Source organism: Trichogramma pretiosum, unplaced genomic scaffold (assembly GCF_000599845.2).
Source record: "Trichogramma pretiosum strain Unisexual culture from Peru unplaced genomic scaffold, Tpre_2.0 scaffold9, whole genome shotgun sequence".
NCBI lineage: Eukaryota > Metazoa > Arthropoda > Insecta > Hymenoptera > Trichogrammatidae > Trichogramma > Trichogramma pretiosum.
Window position 1 is genome coordinate 578,650 of NW_019641697.1, and position 15,645 is coordinate 594,294.

The following is a 15,645-nucleotide window of genomic DNA, read 5'->3' on the forward strand; positions in this document are numbered from 1 at the left end:
CCTTTTTCCGCTCATCGTCGACTCGCCTTTTCTCCGACTACATTAAACAGCCTCGCGAAAGTGTGTGGTTGTATTACTATGACACTACATCAACTCGGAGGCGAGAGAACAATGCTTTCAGTTATCAAGTATTCTCTGGAGACAGTATCTAACCCAGGGATCTTTATGAAGTTTTTCTTGGACAAAGTACAAAAGTTTCATCGTAAATGAAAAATTTATTAAAGCGCAAAAAGATAAACTCACCAGTACAGAATTTCATATCAGCCTTGCCACAGCATCCTACAGGTACAACTGTAACACATATATATATTTTTCATTGACTTCACAATAATATAATACAATACAATATACAATGCAATAAATTACGCATGGTGAATAAATATTTAAATGAATTTTAAAACTTGAGCATTTAACGATGTAACTTGGGATTTTGTGAAAAATTTTTCCTTGTAACGTAATATCAATTTTAGTCGGTATCCATGAATATAGCCAACTGCGTGTATAAATATAAGTTTACCCAGCTGCAGATTTATCGTTACTAAGCTCATTTTTTCAGCTCCAAGTTATGAAGACTTTTATATATAGCAGCTTTGTTTATTTGTTCACTTTTTTCTCTTTCTTAAGTGTATCCGTATACCTCCGTACAAGCCAATGCAGCATTATATTTTATTTTTATTTTTTTACCTTAGAAAGTCATTGTGCTCTCTGGGGAGAAAATAGAAGTTATAAGTCGCGAGAGACATGCGAAGATAGATGAAAAAATGCAAATTTTTTTTTTCTTGGTTCGTCGTTACGATATCTTCTCGAATAATGATCAGTTACGGAACCGAGCATTTGATAAGCATCATAGTCGTGCTGGATAAAGTCATTTGCTCATCGTGAATTATGAGCTTACACGCCTTTAGTAACGGCATCGAAACCGTCTACATTAAACTCTCATGGAATCTCTCAACTTTAAAAGCTTATTCAACTCCACGTACAAAAATCAAATTTTATTTTTCTCGTAACTATATTTGTTCGCATAAAAGATATATTGGCAAAAACGTCGTATTCTATGATATGCATGAAATTAGAAAGCAATGCCAAGACTTCGAGAAATCTCCTTAACAAAGAACCTCTCGCGGATAAAAACGCTGCCAATTCATTGTCAAATAGCTCTCGCCTTAACATTTTATTGATTCCTTATAAAGTATTATTAAAAAAAAGTAATTTCAGATTTATTATGAAAACGCGTGATGCTTGACATAACACGATTTTTTCTGATTCAATTATCCTTATCAAAATTAAAAAAATATGTAAATTTTATTTTAATATGGTAAAAATTCACTCATACTGTCTTAAATATAAGTTCTTAACCCCTAGCTTCGAAAAATTTTAACTTTCCTTGTCGTACGGTTCATAACTTTAATCTTAATATTTTATAAAACTCGACATGTCAAAGCTTTATTAATTAGTGTTTTCATTAATAAACAGATGAGAAGAATGCACAAAAATTTGAGAAATAAGACAAAATTATTGGACCAGCAATTTTCATCGTATTATGAAAACAATTATAAGAACTTTCCCATTCAATTTTAAAATATTCAGCACCTTGCACAGACATTATTATTAATTTATAAATAAAGTCACGATGTGACGGTATACGCATGCTGTGAACTTTTCGGAACTTATATATATTGTATTTATTGTACTATACATTTACATTCATGTTGTATATTTATGTTTGTAAATTCATACTTTTCATTTTTTATTCCCATAAATTATAAAATAGCTCTATAATACTTCTAAATTTACAGAGAAAAAACATTACTGCATCGTGATCTAAATGGAAAGTATTTATAAAGACAAATGTAGTAATTGTTTTTAATTTTGGCATTTTCGGTACTGTATAATTGCCTATTTATTGGACTACGTATATTTGTTTAATTGTTCATATGTAACATGTGTTCTAATAACATGTCGTGCTATAATCCCTAGTTTTGCCAAAGATCATAACAGCACCCTCTGAGAAATATACTATTTATGAAAGTCTTTACAGATTTCTGTAAACTCAAAAATGCAACTAAACTTACTCGAGGTTCCTGACAAAATTCCATAAAATTCTTGAAAAAGTTGATTGAAATTTTTTCAAATCTTTTTAAAAGAATTTTGGATTCTCGAAACAGCTCTGAAGGATTTACAACAACCGATGTTATTATGATCGATACTAAAAAACACTTTCGATAAACTCAAATGAAATTCTGAGTAATATTGCGAACATAAATACACACAATGCAAGCAAAATACAACATTAATTAATACGAGGATACAGCACATGTTACAAATTAAATCATTATTTAATGTTATGTTTTCATAAAAAGCTTGTAATACCCCATTGCACTTTTGTTTCCATAAAGTCCAACGCTTTGATACAAACCACCGAATTTCATAAAAGATTTTACCGTCATTGTAGATCATTAAAGGTATAACTTTTGATATTTTTAGTTACCCTTGTCGAAATGCTCACACTAGTTGATCAAAGGGCAATCGTTAATTTTAAATTTAATTTTCATGACTTTACTGTTTACAACAAACCAAGTGATATTCATAGGACGGTGTTTCTGTGCGGGCATGTATTATACGAGGCTCGCTTTTGTATACAGTCAGAGACAATTGATGTTTCCTTTAGCGAGTGGTGTACATATCTGCAGCAATTCGCGTTATTACTCGTTATCGACGATAACAGCGCAGTTCGTGGGCATATTATGTTATTCTACAACATTCGCAATTAACATAGTCAATAATGTGTACACACGTAGCAAGACGGGCGCAGCAGCACTTGCAATTAATTCGTTACATTAATACAAGGCAATAATAACGCAATCAAGTAAGTTAATTAATAGTTAATGGGCGAGAGAGAGAAATAATCTCATTGCGGTTTTATTTCCCTACGAGAAAGAGAGCAGGCCTTAATTCAAAACTTTATTTTCAAGTTCTTGGCCGGCGAGCAGCGAGCAGCTAGCGACTAAAACTTTAGGGCTCGTATTGAACTTCAATTATATACTATCGTACCTTGGAGAAAACTTAAAAAGGGCGTGACGCTCAAACTGGTAATGAGTTTTGATTGGCAAACGCAGGCTCTAGCTTCTCTTAAAGTCGCAGTTCGTAACTTTGTCCTCTCTTCCTTTTCTCGACTAACTAAATTTAGCCTCCTTTTTAAACTCGCAGTAGCTTCTTTTTTTAGTGGTGCCTCGACACTAGCGAGTGTTAGTCTACTGTTATTTTTCACACAGACGCAACTCGGCGGGGTAGATAAAACTTTTTTCCAGCTGTTCGATTTCGAGAAATAAAAGTTTGTCCAAGCACGCGTTACGAAAAGTTCCTTTTTCTACGATCTCATACTCGTTTGACTAGTTTCCTTGTCGATTAATTGAATTTTACTATCTTTATACTCGTGTGACTTGCACAAATAAATCGCTGCTGCAAGTGCAGCTGTGCGAAGATGTATGCGCGTATACATGTGAACCCAACGTCAAAGCTAAACCTTGACAAAGGTAAATCTCTCTCAGCGGCAGCACCAGGCAAGGAGAGAGAAAGTCAAGTACGCCGTAGAAGGAAGAGAAGAGAATGTATAGAGTACCTATACTACTGCTTAAAGTGCTACGTTGCAATTGTCAAAAGCGTCTTTTTACGCGAGTGGCATTTTGCTATTTTTTTCTTCTCTTCTTGGCGCAAATGCCGGCAAACTACAAGTCTTTTGTTTACATTTTGTTAAAGTGGAGATTTCAAGGAATGGGAATAAAAAAGTGAGAAAAGCGTGAAACTGAACTGCAGGTAAGTGAGAAAAATGAATTCAGTACTTCAAAATGCAATAATTGTTTGATTTTTTTCACTAGTAAATGCGAAGTATAGGATATGAATAAACTGCCACTAAATTATTAAAGATCAGTTCTTGTAAATGTAACAGCTTCTACGAGTGACGTGTTTAAACGACAGTACTGGAAAGAAGGAGTGAGCTAGATCTTGACTGTCAACAGTTTGAATCAATATTTACAGTTTTTGCAAAAAGCATTAGGCGCCTTTGATATTCACTTTAAAGCTTCACGAGAAATTCAGCATAAAGGAGCGTCACGTAATGAAAGTGGAGCAATCATGTACTATTTAAAATATACAATGCACCACCTTATTGCATATTATATTTGATAATATCTGTTTTATGTATTTCATTTTTTTAATCCCAAAAATGCTTTTGAATTATGATATAAATCTGCATTTTACTGAATCGATAAAAGATTATTTGTATTTTTATGACTTAGCTAACGTACTTTAAAAATTTTTTTTGATAATTTATCACAGGATAGAAAGAGTGACAAAGAGAGACGATTATAATATTTGCTCAAAATAATCGTAGCTAAAAATAATCGTGTCAACTTTTTCTACTTCTATAATTTTAACTTAACCATTCTTCAAATAGTAAACAAATTCGATAAATACGTCAAAGTTGATTCTATGGAAATTCAATTGAACGATAAACGATAAAAGGTGTAATGATGAGAGGTATTACAGTTACTTCGAGCTAAATCCCCCCCAGGCAAAAGTCACTTGGTGCTTTCCAACAGCTCGGTCAATCAGGTAAACGTGCAAAATTTCTGTCTCGAAACTGTGATCCCTTACACGAGTCGACGCACCCCCGCACGGACGCCGCTCTGTGTATACAATACTCAGTTTTCTATGAAAATTAAAGCTGTGCGTGTCTGGTTGCGCGCATACACTCATAATCCCTCGACTTTATCGCGCAACTATGCGGCGAGGTAGTGGCGGCACGATGACACTGCGTGCTCGCTCATACGCGAGTAAGCAATGAAAGGGCTATTCCAAACTCTCTACGCAGATGCTGCATACGTGGAAATTATTATTATTATTATTATTATTATTATTATTATTATTATTATTATTATCGTCATCAGCGGCCGAGAGGGGATGAGAGGAAGCGAGTAGTACTCGCGGCTGAGGATTAAATGCGTACCGCGGAAAGGTCGTTGTGAATTTCCAGCGTGTTGTACTGCTCTCGCACTGCAGCAATAGTTGTGTAATAATTTAGCCGCCGTCGTCGAGAGGGTTGTAAAACTTGTGTCTCTCTCGCCTGAGCGCCGGTACATGTATTTGCGCGTACACCTACGGAGTAATCGTCGATTTGACGAATAGACCGAGGCCACGTACGTGTGATATATACGAGCTATTTATAAGAAATGGGGCCAAATGTGCTTATTTTTTCATCCGACTTTTCTGTGGATTATTCTCCGGTGCTATTTATCGCGCGCTTTTCATTTTGCTCGAAGAAATGGATTTCTCTCCGTCTCTTCGACTGGCAGGAGTCATAACAAAAGCTTTGAAAAGCGCGCAGCTCCTCCGCCGTTCAGCCAGAGTCCAGAGTAAACATAAACAATGATCGAATGTCTTTGTTCTTTATAGCAAAGTTGCGAGTTTGAATGGAAAAACAAAAGACAACGGAGGATACGGGGTTTCCTTTCATTCCCATCATCCTCGATATTGACGTTTTTCGCGAAATATCCTTGTTCCCGAAAGCCCCTTAAAAGACTACACGCAAATGATGCTAAAACTCGCTTAAACGCGAACAAGCAAATGTAAATAAGCGCGTAACTAGTTTCATTAGCGAATCAATCGAAAATAAGTGATCACGCTGGTGTACGTAATATAAGCTTGACGGGCTAAAAATTTTAACATGGCATCAACAATTATGTAAATATATTCAGAGCTGCTCGTAAGTTAATTTTTCAATTACTTTCCAATATCCGCGGCTGTATGCGAAAGTTGCAGGAGAACGAGGAAACATTGATAACGTACACAAAAGCTTGTAGAAGCTTGAAATTTGCGTGAGAAAGAGCACGGTACAAGTATGTGCTCAATTAACATACAGTCATGCATTTACTTAATTAGTAAAAAAGTGTAAACTCTGTCTGCTAGCATTAATTACGAATGCAGTACGATTAGTCGATGATGACTCATGTTTAATAAAACCAATTACGCCAGTCGCGGCGTGTGAAAGATAAAAAAATAAATTATGTGAAATTATAAATTACACTAGCAGGCGCATAACTCGACGGAAATTAATTCTAAGCCAGGGGAGACGCGGCGCATACATTTGCGTCACCGCACTGGCGCCTGTCCTGCACTTGTTTTCGCCGATGTTTATGCGACCGGCAATTAGGCAAGTAGCCACCGGAGTAGACCACATTGCGTTAAATATATCACCTTTCAATCCTGTTTCGAGTATTTAAAATTCATACGTTTGCCTGGGCTCGCGTGTTTCTATACTTATCCAAGTGTTAAAAGTGGCCAGAATCGATTGGTCCATTGTTTGGCGTCGTTTTATAATGTGCTTGGACTAAATTGTTGATTGATAGTCAAACATCAAAGGGACGAGTGCCGAGGAGCGATATATTTCGTAACATTTACGACAATATTTATCAAGCGAAATCTGGATCAACGAGATATAGCGAAAGCTGCTGAGCTTACAGCAGAAATACCTGGCTACGTATGAAGAATAGCTGCTCATTCATCGTTTCCGAAATATATTTCTGCACCCAACACGAATTTTTTTTATCGAAACCAGCTTTATTGCTCGATTTTTAGACTTTTACTTGACTGATTCTTATGTCTTTTTTCTCATGTTTAATCAACGCAATTGACGAACAAATAATACCGTGAAAAAGTTTTCGTTATCATGCAAAACTCTTTATTGATAAGCCGAATGGAAAACAATTTTAATGCATCAAGAAGTAAGAAGTAAGTTTACACGGTCGTTAGAGAACGATGATGATGATGATGATATTCGGGTTAAAGATCAATTTCACATTCTCTTGGACGTAAATTGGAAAAATATTCGGCTCTGGCTATAGAAAATGAGGCTATTATTTTTAAAACTCAGCGGGCCGGACAAAACAATTTTCCAGCTGCAGAGACAACGCAGTAAAATATCTTAATAAAATCATTCTCTCAAAACGAAAGGGAGATGCTTGGTTTTGTTTTAAAAGGAGGTCATAACACTCGAAGATAAGTGACGATATTTCATGGCCCTTTCAATAGCCTGCTCATGTACAATAAAACGCTCAAGTTCAACAAATACTGATTTCCATCCTAGTTGTAAGTAAAAAAAATGATGAATTTTATCATTTTACAATGACAAAGGCTCGACTCGTTAAAGTTGAAAAAAGCAAAAGGCCGATATAAAAGTAAGTGTAAAAGTTTGTAATATTAGGCGTTTTTGCTAATAATTAAAGTTAGCTTTTTGCGCCTCAAAATAAATCAAAAACCAACCGGATGAAAAATGATGTCTTACTCGGGTCATACACAGATATCGAAAGTACTTTTCACAATTGCCTTTTTATTTTTTTTTTCACCATACAGGCAAAATGATCTCGAATCGAGCTTTCATTTATCAAAGTCCACAATACATATACTTCCTTCCTCAAACCAATTTATCTTATTGTACAATATATCCCAAATGAAGGTACAGAATAAAAAAACCTTTTGTCCACCGGTATATCTATGTACCAATTCATCGATTTTATCCAAGTTGTGAGAGCACGAAAAAAGGAAATCTCGCTTTCTTCATAAAGATGCAACGTTTGAAGTAGGGCATTATGAGCTAGGCAAAGGTAGAGTACATTAAAGATCCGAGGCAATAGCAGTGAGTTGGAAAAGCGCTTAAATTTTGACAGAGGCTGCATTACATTTTACGAGGGGAGCTGGTAAAGAGCGCGCCGCGCCACGGCACTTCTGCCTCGTAAAACCACCTCCTAGATATCATGTATACCTTTGCCTTATAATACACCATCGCTAGCAGGTAAAGTCATGTATATATATTTAGTGTGTATATAACGTAACGCTTAATACCTCCCTTTTTGCCACTCGCACACTCCCGTGTACCTTGAAGGTTTTGTACAGTTCAGAAAATAGACACACAGCAGCAAAACTTTGCTATTATCTACGCATTTTATCGGGTGATGCGATGCTAGAAATTATAAGAAAGATTTTTTGTTTTATTTAATCATTTGGCCAGCACAAGGAATTTTAAACGGAGTATCTGTGTATATTTTACTCAAAATTATAATATTTATATAAGCTAAGAGTTTATAAACATCGAGCATGTGAATTGATTATGCACTTATGCAGCTCTGAACGTCACGATTATTTATTTAATTATAAAATTGACTGTAATTGAGGATATTACGATCGAAAACGATATCAGATATTTCAGCCTTATATTTGCAATCCTTAAAAATCAGAAAAAGTAGAAGTGGTTAGTTCGGCATCTACTCGAAGATAATCGATTTTTTTCAAGAGCTAAGCTTCGTTAATGTTCGCTGCTTATATTCAGAAGAATCGTTCACTGAAAAAAAATACCTCCCACATCTTGAGCTATATGTATCTTATACTAGAAGAAAACTGAATATTTTAATGATTGAAACGAACGCAATCAGCAAAATATACCGTTCTGGTGTTTTTTAACATGGTTTTACAGTCACTAGAAAAATTAATATGTATTATCTTGTACGGCTATTAACTGCTTATATTGTTGCATTCTTCAATATTTTCTTTATTTTTTTGAACTTATTGAAAAGCAAGCTATAAAAAAGGAAAAGAAACATTTTATTTTTTTCAAACTTCTCCCGACTTTCTTTTTTCTGAAGTGTATGTTACCTTCAATTTTTTATACTAACATAATAATGAAAATTTCGTCGCAACTTTTCAGTGCATAAGTAAAAATAATGCATGTGACTGTGGCGTAGAAAAACTTTTTTAGCAGATTAGTTACGACACGCTCTTACAGCTTTAACACAGTTTTCCTTATATTACCATTTCTGCATCTACTAATTTAGTACAAAAGACTCTGACGAAAAAAATGCAAATTTGTCATTCATTTCTCTACTTCATTGGAGTGAACTCTATATCTAATACACTTGAGTAAGCTGAATTCATTCTCTAAATTCAGATACTAAGTATATAACTTAAATATAATATTAGATTTGGAAACAATAAATTTTTTATTAATTTACTCAAGTGTTTGTACGAAGCAATCAAAATCATATTGATAATTTTAAAAACTGTTACTTCTAAGATTATTTGTTTGCTCTGAAAGTGACAAATAGTGAAAAAATTATTTGAAAAAAAAGTAAATTACTATTAAATAACTAAATTTATCAAAGCAATTGATAACTTTATTCCCTCACGACTTTTAGATTTTCTTTCCAATGGTTTCGTTTAATGTTTTATCATCAATTTTAGTCATGAACGATTTAATCAAATTTTAGTTATAAATAGTCTTAAATATTTGCCACTCTTATTTTTCACGAACATTTAAAGCGTCTGTATAAATTCAATTTTTATGTGGTAGTTCAAAGAGCGTGCATTATTTTTTTAGGAAATACTCACGTTAAAACAAAATTTTATCTATGCATGTATTCATAATATGTATTTCTACATACAAAGAGATTGATAAAATAGCTTGTTGCAAACATTCAAGGAGCTCAGGTTTCATCTTCAAGCTTATAATCGTAAAATTTTGTAATAAAGCTTTATGAGCGTCTCGAAACCCGTCTTTACTTTTTTATAGGTAAAGTACGCACAAATGTTTAGCATGACTCATGGCATATTGAAAAAGACAAAAATAATCGAATTTTTGAAAATTTCTCTTGAAATTAATCGTCTACATGTGATGTCCAAAAAATTGTCAATTCTAATTAAAAAGGAAAAAAACACCACAATGCAATTTGATAAAAGTTGATTTTTGGTCATAATTAAACTCATTAATTTTTTTCTTGTGTATATATAGGACAATGATACTGTGAGGCATAGCAATATTATTTGTCAAAGAATATATTGCACGAAAAAATATATTGCAATATTGCAAAAAAATATAAGTAATCGTAAATAAATACTTTATTCAGCTCATATGCATGCCTACGTACGTTATTTTTAAAATATTTTATGGAACGATGACTGAAAATTTCACTTTATGTCGCGATGACCTTATTTTGAAGCAGATGGAATATTGTAAAATGAATGGATATTGTTGGTTGAAATTGGGGATATTCGCCAAAAATATGAAAATATATTCATATTAAAAAATAAAGATTAAATAGAATTTCCTGACAAACGAAGCAGAACGCATAGACGCAAAGCATTTCGTAGTTTTGCTCACTACTGATATGTTTCTTTCAAACAATTCGAATGGCAGAAGCTTGGCACAAATGTATGTATGAATGTACTGTGTAAGCATGGATGCAAGCATGTGAGTACGTACGTCTTCGTGACATAATAATACAAACTCGCGCGTCGCAAGTATACAAATAGAATTTATAAGGCACAAAAAAGGATGAGTAAGTCACGCAGAAAAACATACTCTAAACAATACAACATCATCATATCTACATGCGGACTTGAATCGTACAATTTCCAGAGAGCCTAGCAAATATTTGAATCAAAGCAGCTCTTCGCTATAGACTCAGCAGCAAGGTTTATTACCATCTGCCGTGGTAGTTAAGTAGTAGTATGTTCCTCTCTCTCTCGGCTATTGTGAAAGCTTTCCTTCCCCTGCCGTCATACGCTCTTTCCTCCGGCCCTCGTCCCACCCCCTAGCTCCCGCCAGCCTCAAATTTGCGTGCCAGGGACAAACGTTCGGCATAAAGCTTGACTTTTGGGAGAGCTGGAAATCATTCAGCGCGTCCATATAGCTCCATAAATTATATTATTATACAAACGCCGGACGAGTAGCCACTGGAGACAATGACTGCGCTAATCACTCGACCTGGTCAAACCTGCGAGCGGGTATGTATACTCAGTCAAGTTCCAATTCTGCTTCCGCATTGAGTTGACTCTATGCATTGTGTCGTGTTATTGCCAGCTAAGTATGTGTGCGGATGTTATGAATGAATTAAGTGCGATTGCATGGAAAATCGTTGGTACCTCGAGCAATGCTATGACGAGACAGTATCTGGTCATTAGTTTTGATCATTTCCTAGCGCTCGATTCGGACGAGGTGCTAACGAAAACTTGCCGAAACACTTAAGGATTAAATTGGCGTTCGAGAGCGTTAAACATTTTTAATAGATTTGAACAATATTCGTGCGTAGTGAGTCGAACCAGTGCAGTCGAATAATTCGTATTTATGGTTTTTGACTCGCCGATAAAAAGTCGATAATCCGACGCTAATCCGGTCTTTGACGGCTCGGTGCAGGCCTGTATCGCACAAACTGGATTACAATTTTTTGACCTACGACCCGTGCACGCGACAACGTTAATTTAGGTGCGAGCCTCTAAGATAAGATTATTTCAACTGTAACGCCGCGCGACACCCAGAATAGAAAAGAACGAACGAGCCGAGTGAGAAAGACAAATTGACGCTAAAGTGGCAGGTAAAAGACTCGGGCTGAAATGTAATTTTCGCTCTCGCGCGCGTAAGGGCGTTTTGCGCAAATGGAGAAATTGATATAAAGAGCGCTATAGGGACATGTCACACTTCACCACTGCCTGGCTCTTAAAATAAAAAAAAAAAAAAAAAAAAAACCCCTACGAAACTTTCGTGCGCCTTTGAGCTGAATTTTTTTCCACTACAATTGCGAGAGCTGTACATAGATAAAGAAAAGGAAAAAAAAACTAGGAAAAGAAGTGATAAAGAGGAAAGCATATAGTAGGCACGCGAGAAAAGCGAAAGGGATAGAATGAGAGAGAAAGAGAGAGCTGGCACAAATTACCGTTTGAAGATTAAAAGGCGGCAGCATTGTGTGAAAAGTCTTTAATCAACCTCTCACGCAAGGTTCATTAAATTTTTCCCGACACGCGGCCGCGGCAAAAGCAGTGGGTCCGATTTTTCCTTGATGGATTGGCCACTGCAAGCGCTCACGCAAGTTTTCATTAATAATTTAACGCAAATGTTTGATCGCGTGTGCATTCGGCGCTGGAAAATAGCTAACTTAATATTACATCCGGCTTGATCCTCGCAGCCAGTTCCTGTAAACGCATTAAATCGAGTTTTTTTCATCTCGGAAAAAGCCTCGCTCGACAAAAAGGGGTAAAAATTAATTTGCGCCACACACCAATTAAAATTTTTATTGGGTAAACCCAAAAGAATTTACGTGCCGTTACAGGTTAAAAAGACGTATATTTCGCGGATTAAAATTGTCTATATTAAGTAAAATTTAACAAAGTTACGTGCGTGCATAGTAATTAGTTAGGGTCAGCTTGTTTAAACGCTCGCTCTAAAAAAAAAGGTCACGCGCAGCAGTGCATTAGCAGCTCGTTAGCGAAAGAGTCTCAACACGTAGATATGGTGTGGGCATGCAGCAGATTACTCGGCTTATTAGGGCACTGATGGTGGAAAATCACTATAGGGTTGATGATTTATTCGAGTGAGAATACCAATCTCTATGATCACTTTAAACTGTAATGAGCGGAAGAGTCGGGGGCTAGAGAAGAGGTGGCGAGAGTCAACTAAACTAGTTAACTTACTTGGGCGCAGCGATCGAGGCGTGCGCGCGCGCGCACGTGGAATTTGGGAGAGCGACAAAATGCGCCTTACAACCCAAAATATACCTCGCGCACGAGGGTAGCGAGAGGAAAGAATAGTCAATCGACGCCTCTTACGGCTTTTCTCGCTTCTCCCGGGCAAAAGTAAGCGTGCCATCGAAGGGAACCATTGAAGCTGATGACACAAGCATCGATGGCTTATATAATACATAGTAGATACTTCGATCCGGCGTCAAAGGCAACGACGACGATGACGAAGACGACAACGACAACGCTGGGCTTGTTTTATTTTTATTCGCGATGACTTGCGGAGCTTAAGTGCCGCGCTGCAAACTGCCGGGGATGGAAAGTTTCAAGCTAGGCTTTTTGTTTTTCCTCCCAGCCACCCACTCCTCAACCGAGAAAGATGGAAGGGAAGAAGAAGGATTGAAAAGGTTTACTAAGAACGAAAAGTGATGATGATGATGATGATGATGATGATGCTGCAGCGGCAAGAGTCAAGTGTATTTTATTTTTATAGCTGTGGCATTGTAGCTCGAGCATTTTACAAAAATACTACACAAATTTACATTGCATGTTTCCTGCACTTCTTGTCATACTTAGCACCGACAACTATATAGAGTTGTGTATTAATGGGTTAGTTATAATCGACGAGGATGAGTTATTTCACCCCTTTGTCTTTGCTGCTCTTTTATGTGTACTCTTTAGATCCTTTCCAACGGAGAGGCACATTTGAATTGTATAATAACAACGATCAGATACTTTTGTCCTCGTTCGCTGCTCGAATTAATCTTTCTATCCATCGTTTACCTTTCGACGTTTATGTAATCGTTCAACGGCAGCTAGCAGGAAAAAACGCAGGCAAGCTTTGGATTCAATGTTTGTTAACTGTTGAACTACTTTCGCTTTATCTATCTTCGAAGTATTTCAATAAAACGAGTCTTTAGAAAGTTAGTTTGACTGCGTTTACAAGTTATCTGTGTCTTTCCTAGGGGCGGATTTATACATTTTCTCCCACTGCATTACACTGCATTGATTTAGCTATAGCTCGTAATTACTCAAGTAGGCAAATGTATAACGAGCACTGATCGATTTTGTCATTCCTCAGTGACGTAACTACCTCTACGTGAATCTGTTTTTCATATTCAGCGGCCAAATGTATAATTTTCAAAGTTATAAATTTAAAAATACAGTTTGGAGTGTCGTATGTACAAAGTGAAATATGGTTCGCCTTAGATAACATTATTCATCGTTGTGATAAATCAAATCACTCCGAGCTGTGCGTGAACTTTATCAGGACGTTTAAAATGGAAAATTTCGAATCCTTTCTTTACGTGTCATCTTTTGTTTCACTTTTAAGCTAAAAAAATTTCACTTTGGATAGTACATTGCCTTCGAGATATTCATTATTGTCAAAACACAATTAATAATTAGATCCATTCGGTAACAAAGTGATTGAATCAGTTTTAGAAAATTACATTTACAAATTGACATTTTCATCGTAGTCATTTGTCACGAAATTCTCACGTCTTTTTTATCACTTTTCATAAGGTCATGTCAAACTAACGATATCATTATAGACGTGAACAAAATGACGTTATACGGGATGAGAAATATTTTGTTTTACAAGAGTTAATTTGCATTTGGCTTAGTCTCGCAGTTTTTTCATTTAATCGTGGAATAGATTGAAATTTGATCAAAAAGTGCAAATTCATCCGTATTTTTTTGAAATTTTAATCTGAAGGTAACATGCGTTAAGCTGCAAGCAATGTATTATGTGCCACCAGTCGCGAATAAGAATTTTATCTCAAGAGATTTTTTCATTATTCTACGACGGAAGACCGAGATAAAAAAATTTGACAAATTGACTGGGTCAAAATATTATTTTCAGATAATATGATTGACATTTTATATCTTACGCTATATTCTGCACCTTTGAATTTCACAAAAATGTTTGGGACCTTATATTATATTTACCTTACATTAACCTCTTTAGCGATTTCAAAGAGCACACTTTGCAAAAACTTTTTTTCGAAAGTTTAGAAAATTTAAAAAAAAATATACCCTTTACGTTTATCTCAAAGTGCATTTATAACGAAGAATAATTCTTTTTCAGCCTCTTGTATTTTCAGAAAAGGGACAAGTATTATATATAGGTCGGAAAATCCACTCGAAATCTAGGAGTAGAGTGAAAAAAAAACTGTTTGTTAACCGTGTCACCTAAAAAAAATTTGTTGGCCCTGTTGATTCGACAATGAAGCAGCCTTATATATATTATACACATATGGACAGCTGCGAGATTGATGATATTCAAGCACGATGGACGTGTAAAACAAAGTAAAAAATAGAGAGAGAAGTAAATGCACTCAATAAACGACTTTAGACGTTTGATATTTTTGCTGCCGTTGATACTTATATATACTACTACAGGCTCGAAACTTCAATTTCCGTCTAGAGAGGAGGGGGATAGTGGTGTACAGAGCGTAACGTACGAGCGTCGTTTTTGTTTTATCGTTCAAAGTCCAGGAGCTCGACGCTTTATATCCGTGTGAATTTACGTCAAATTTCACGCGATGGAACAAAAAAGTATGTACAGAGAGAGAGAAAGAGAAAGAAAAAAGCAGGTGATGGTTGCGCTGATGTTTCATCAGCACACAGCTGAGTCCGAGAGAGATTATTTATAATGGGAAAAAGAAATTGAAACATTTTCTAGCGTTGGCGCGTGAACAAGAAAGGTGGAAAAAGTTAATTAACTTTTAATTGAAAAGTATATCTATTGTGCTCGTTAAAATTAATATAATGTACTCGACGAATTTGTTTTTTTTTTTTTTTTTGGTCAAAGTGTGACGGAAAAAGGTTTATTATTTATCAGCTTTTGAATCGATAGGCCAAAATTGATTAACATTTGATTCGTGTTGAAGCAAAAAGGGTACTTTCAAGTATATACGCGTATAAACCCAATTAAATCTTAAATACCCACGTAGAAGCTTTTTAAAAAGAGAGTAGTCTTGCCGATCGAATCGGCTGCTCATTTGAACTGAAAATAAATTTGATCTAGAAACTGCGCCGAGCAAGAGAAAAAAGTGGGCAATTGGATTGATCGTGCAGTGCTATATA

General features: G+C 35.7%; 1 protein-coding gene across 2 annotated transcripts in view; it reads right to left on the reverse strand.

Moving 5' to 3' along the window:
- LOC106651302 overlaps positions 1–15,645 on the reverse strand; it is a 77,809-nt gene that overhangs the window by 59,565 nt on the left and 2,599 nt on the right. The window contains exon 2 of one of the 2 annotated variants that reach the window (XM_023462203.1): positions 244–291. The exons of the other annotated variant lie outside the window; for it this stretch is intronic. Within the exon in view, the coding sequence (XP_023317971.1) occupies positions 244–259 (16 nt within the window). The 5' untranslated portion in view covers positions 260–291. The remainder of the gene's footprint in view (positions 1–243; positions 292–15,645) is intronic. 2 annotated transcript variants of the gene reach the window in all.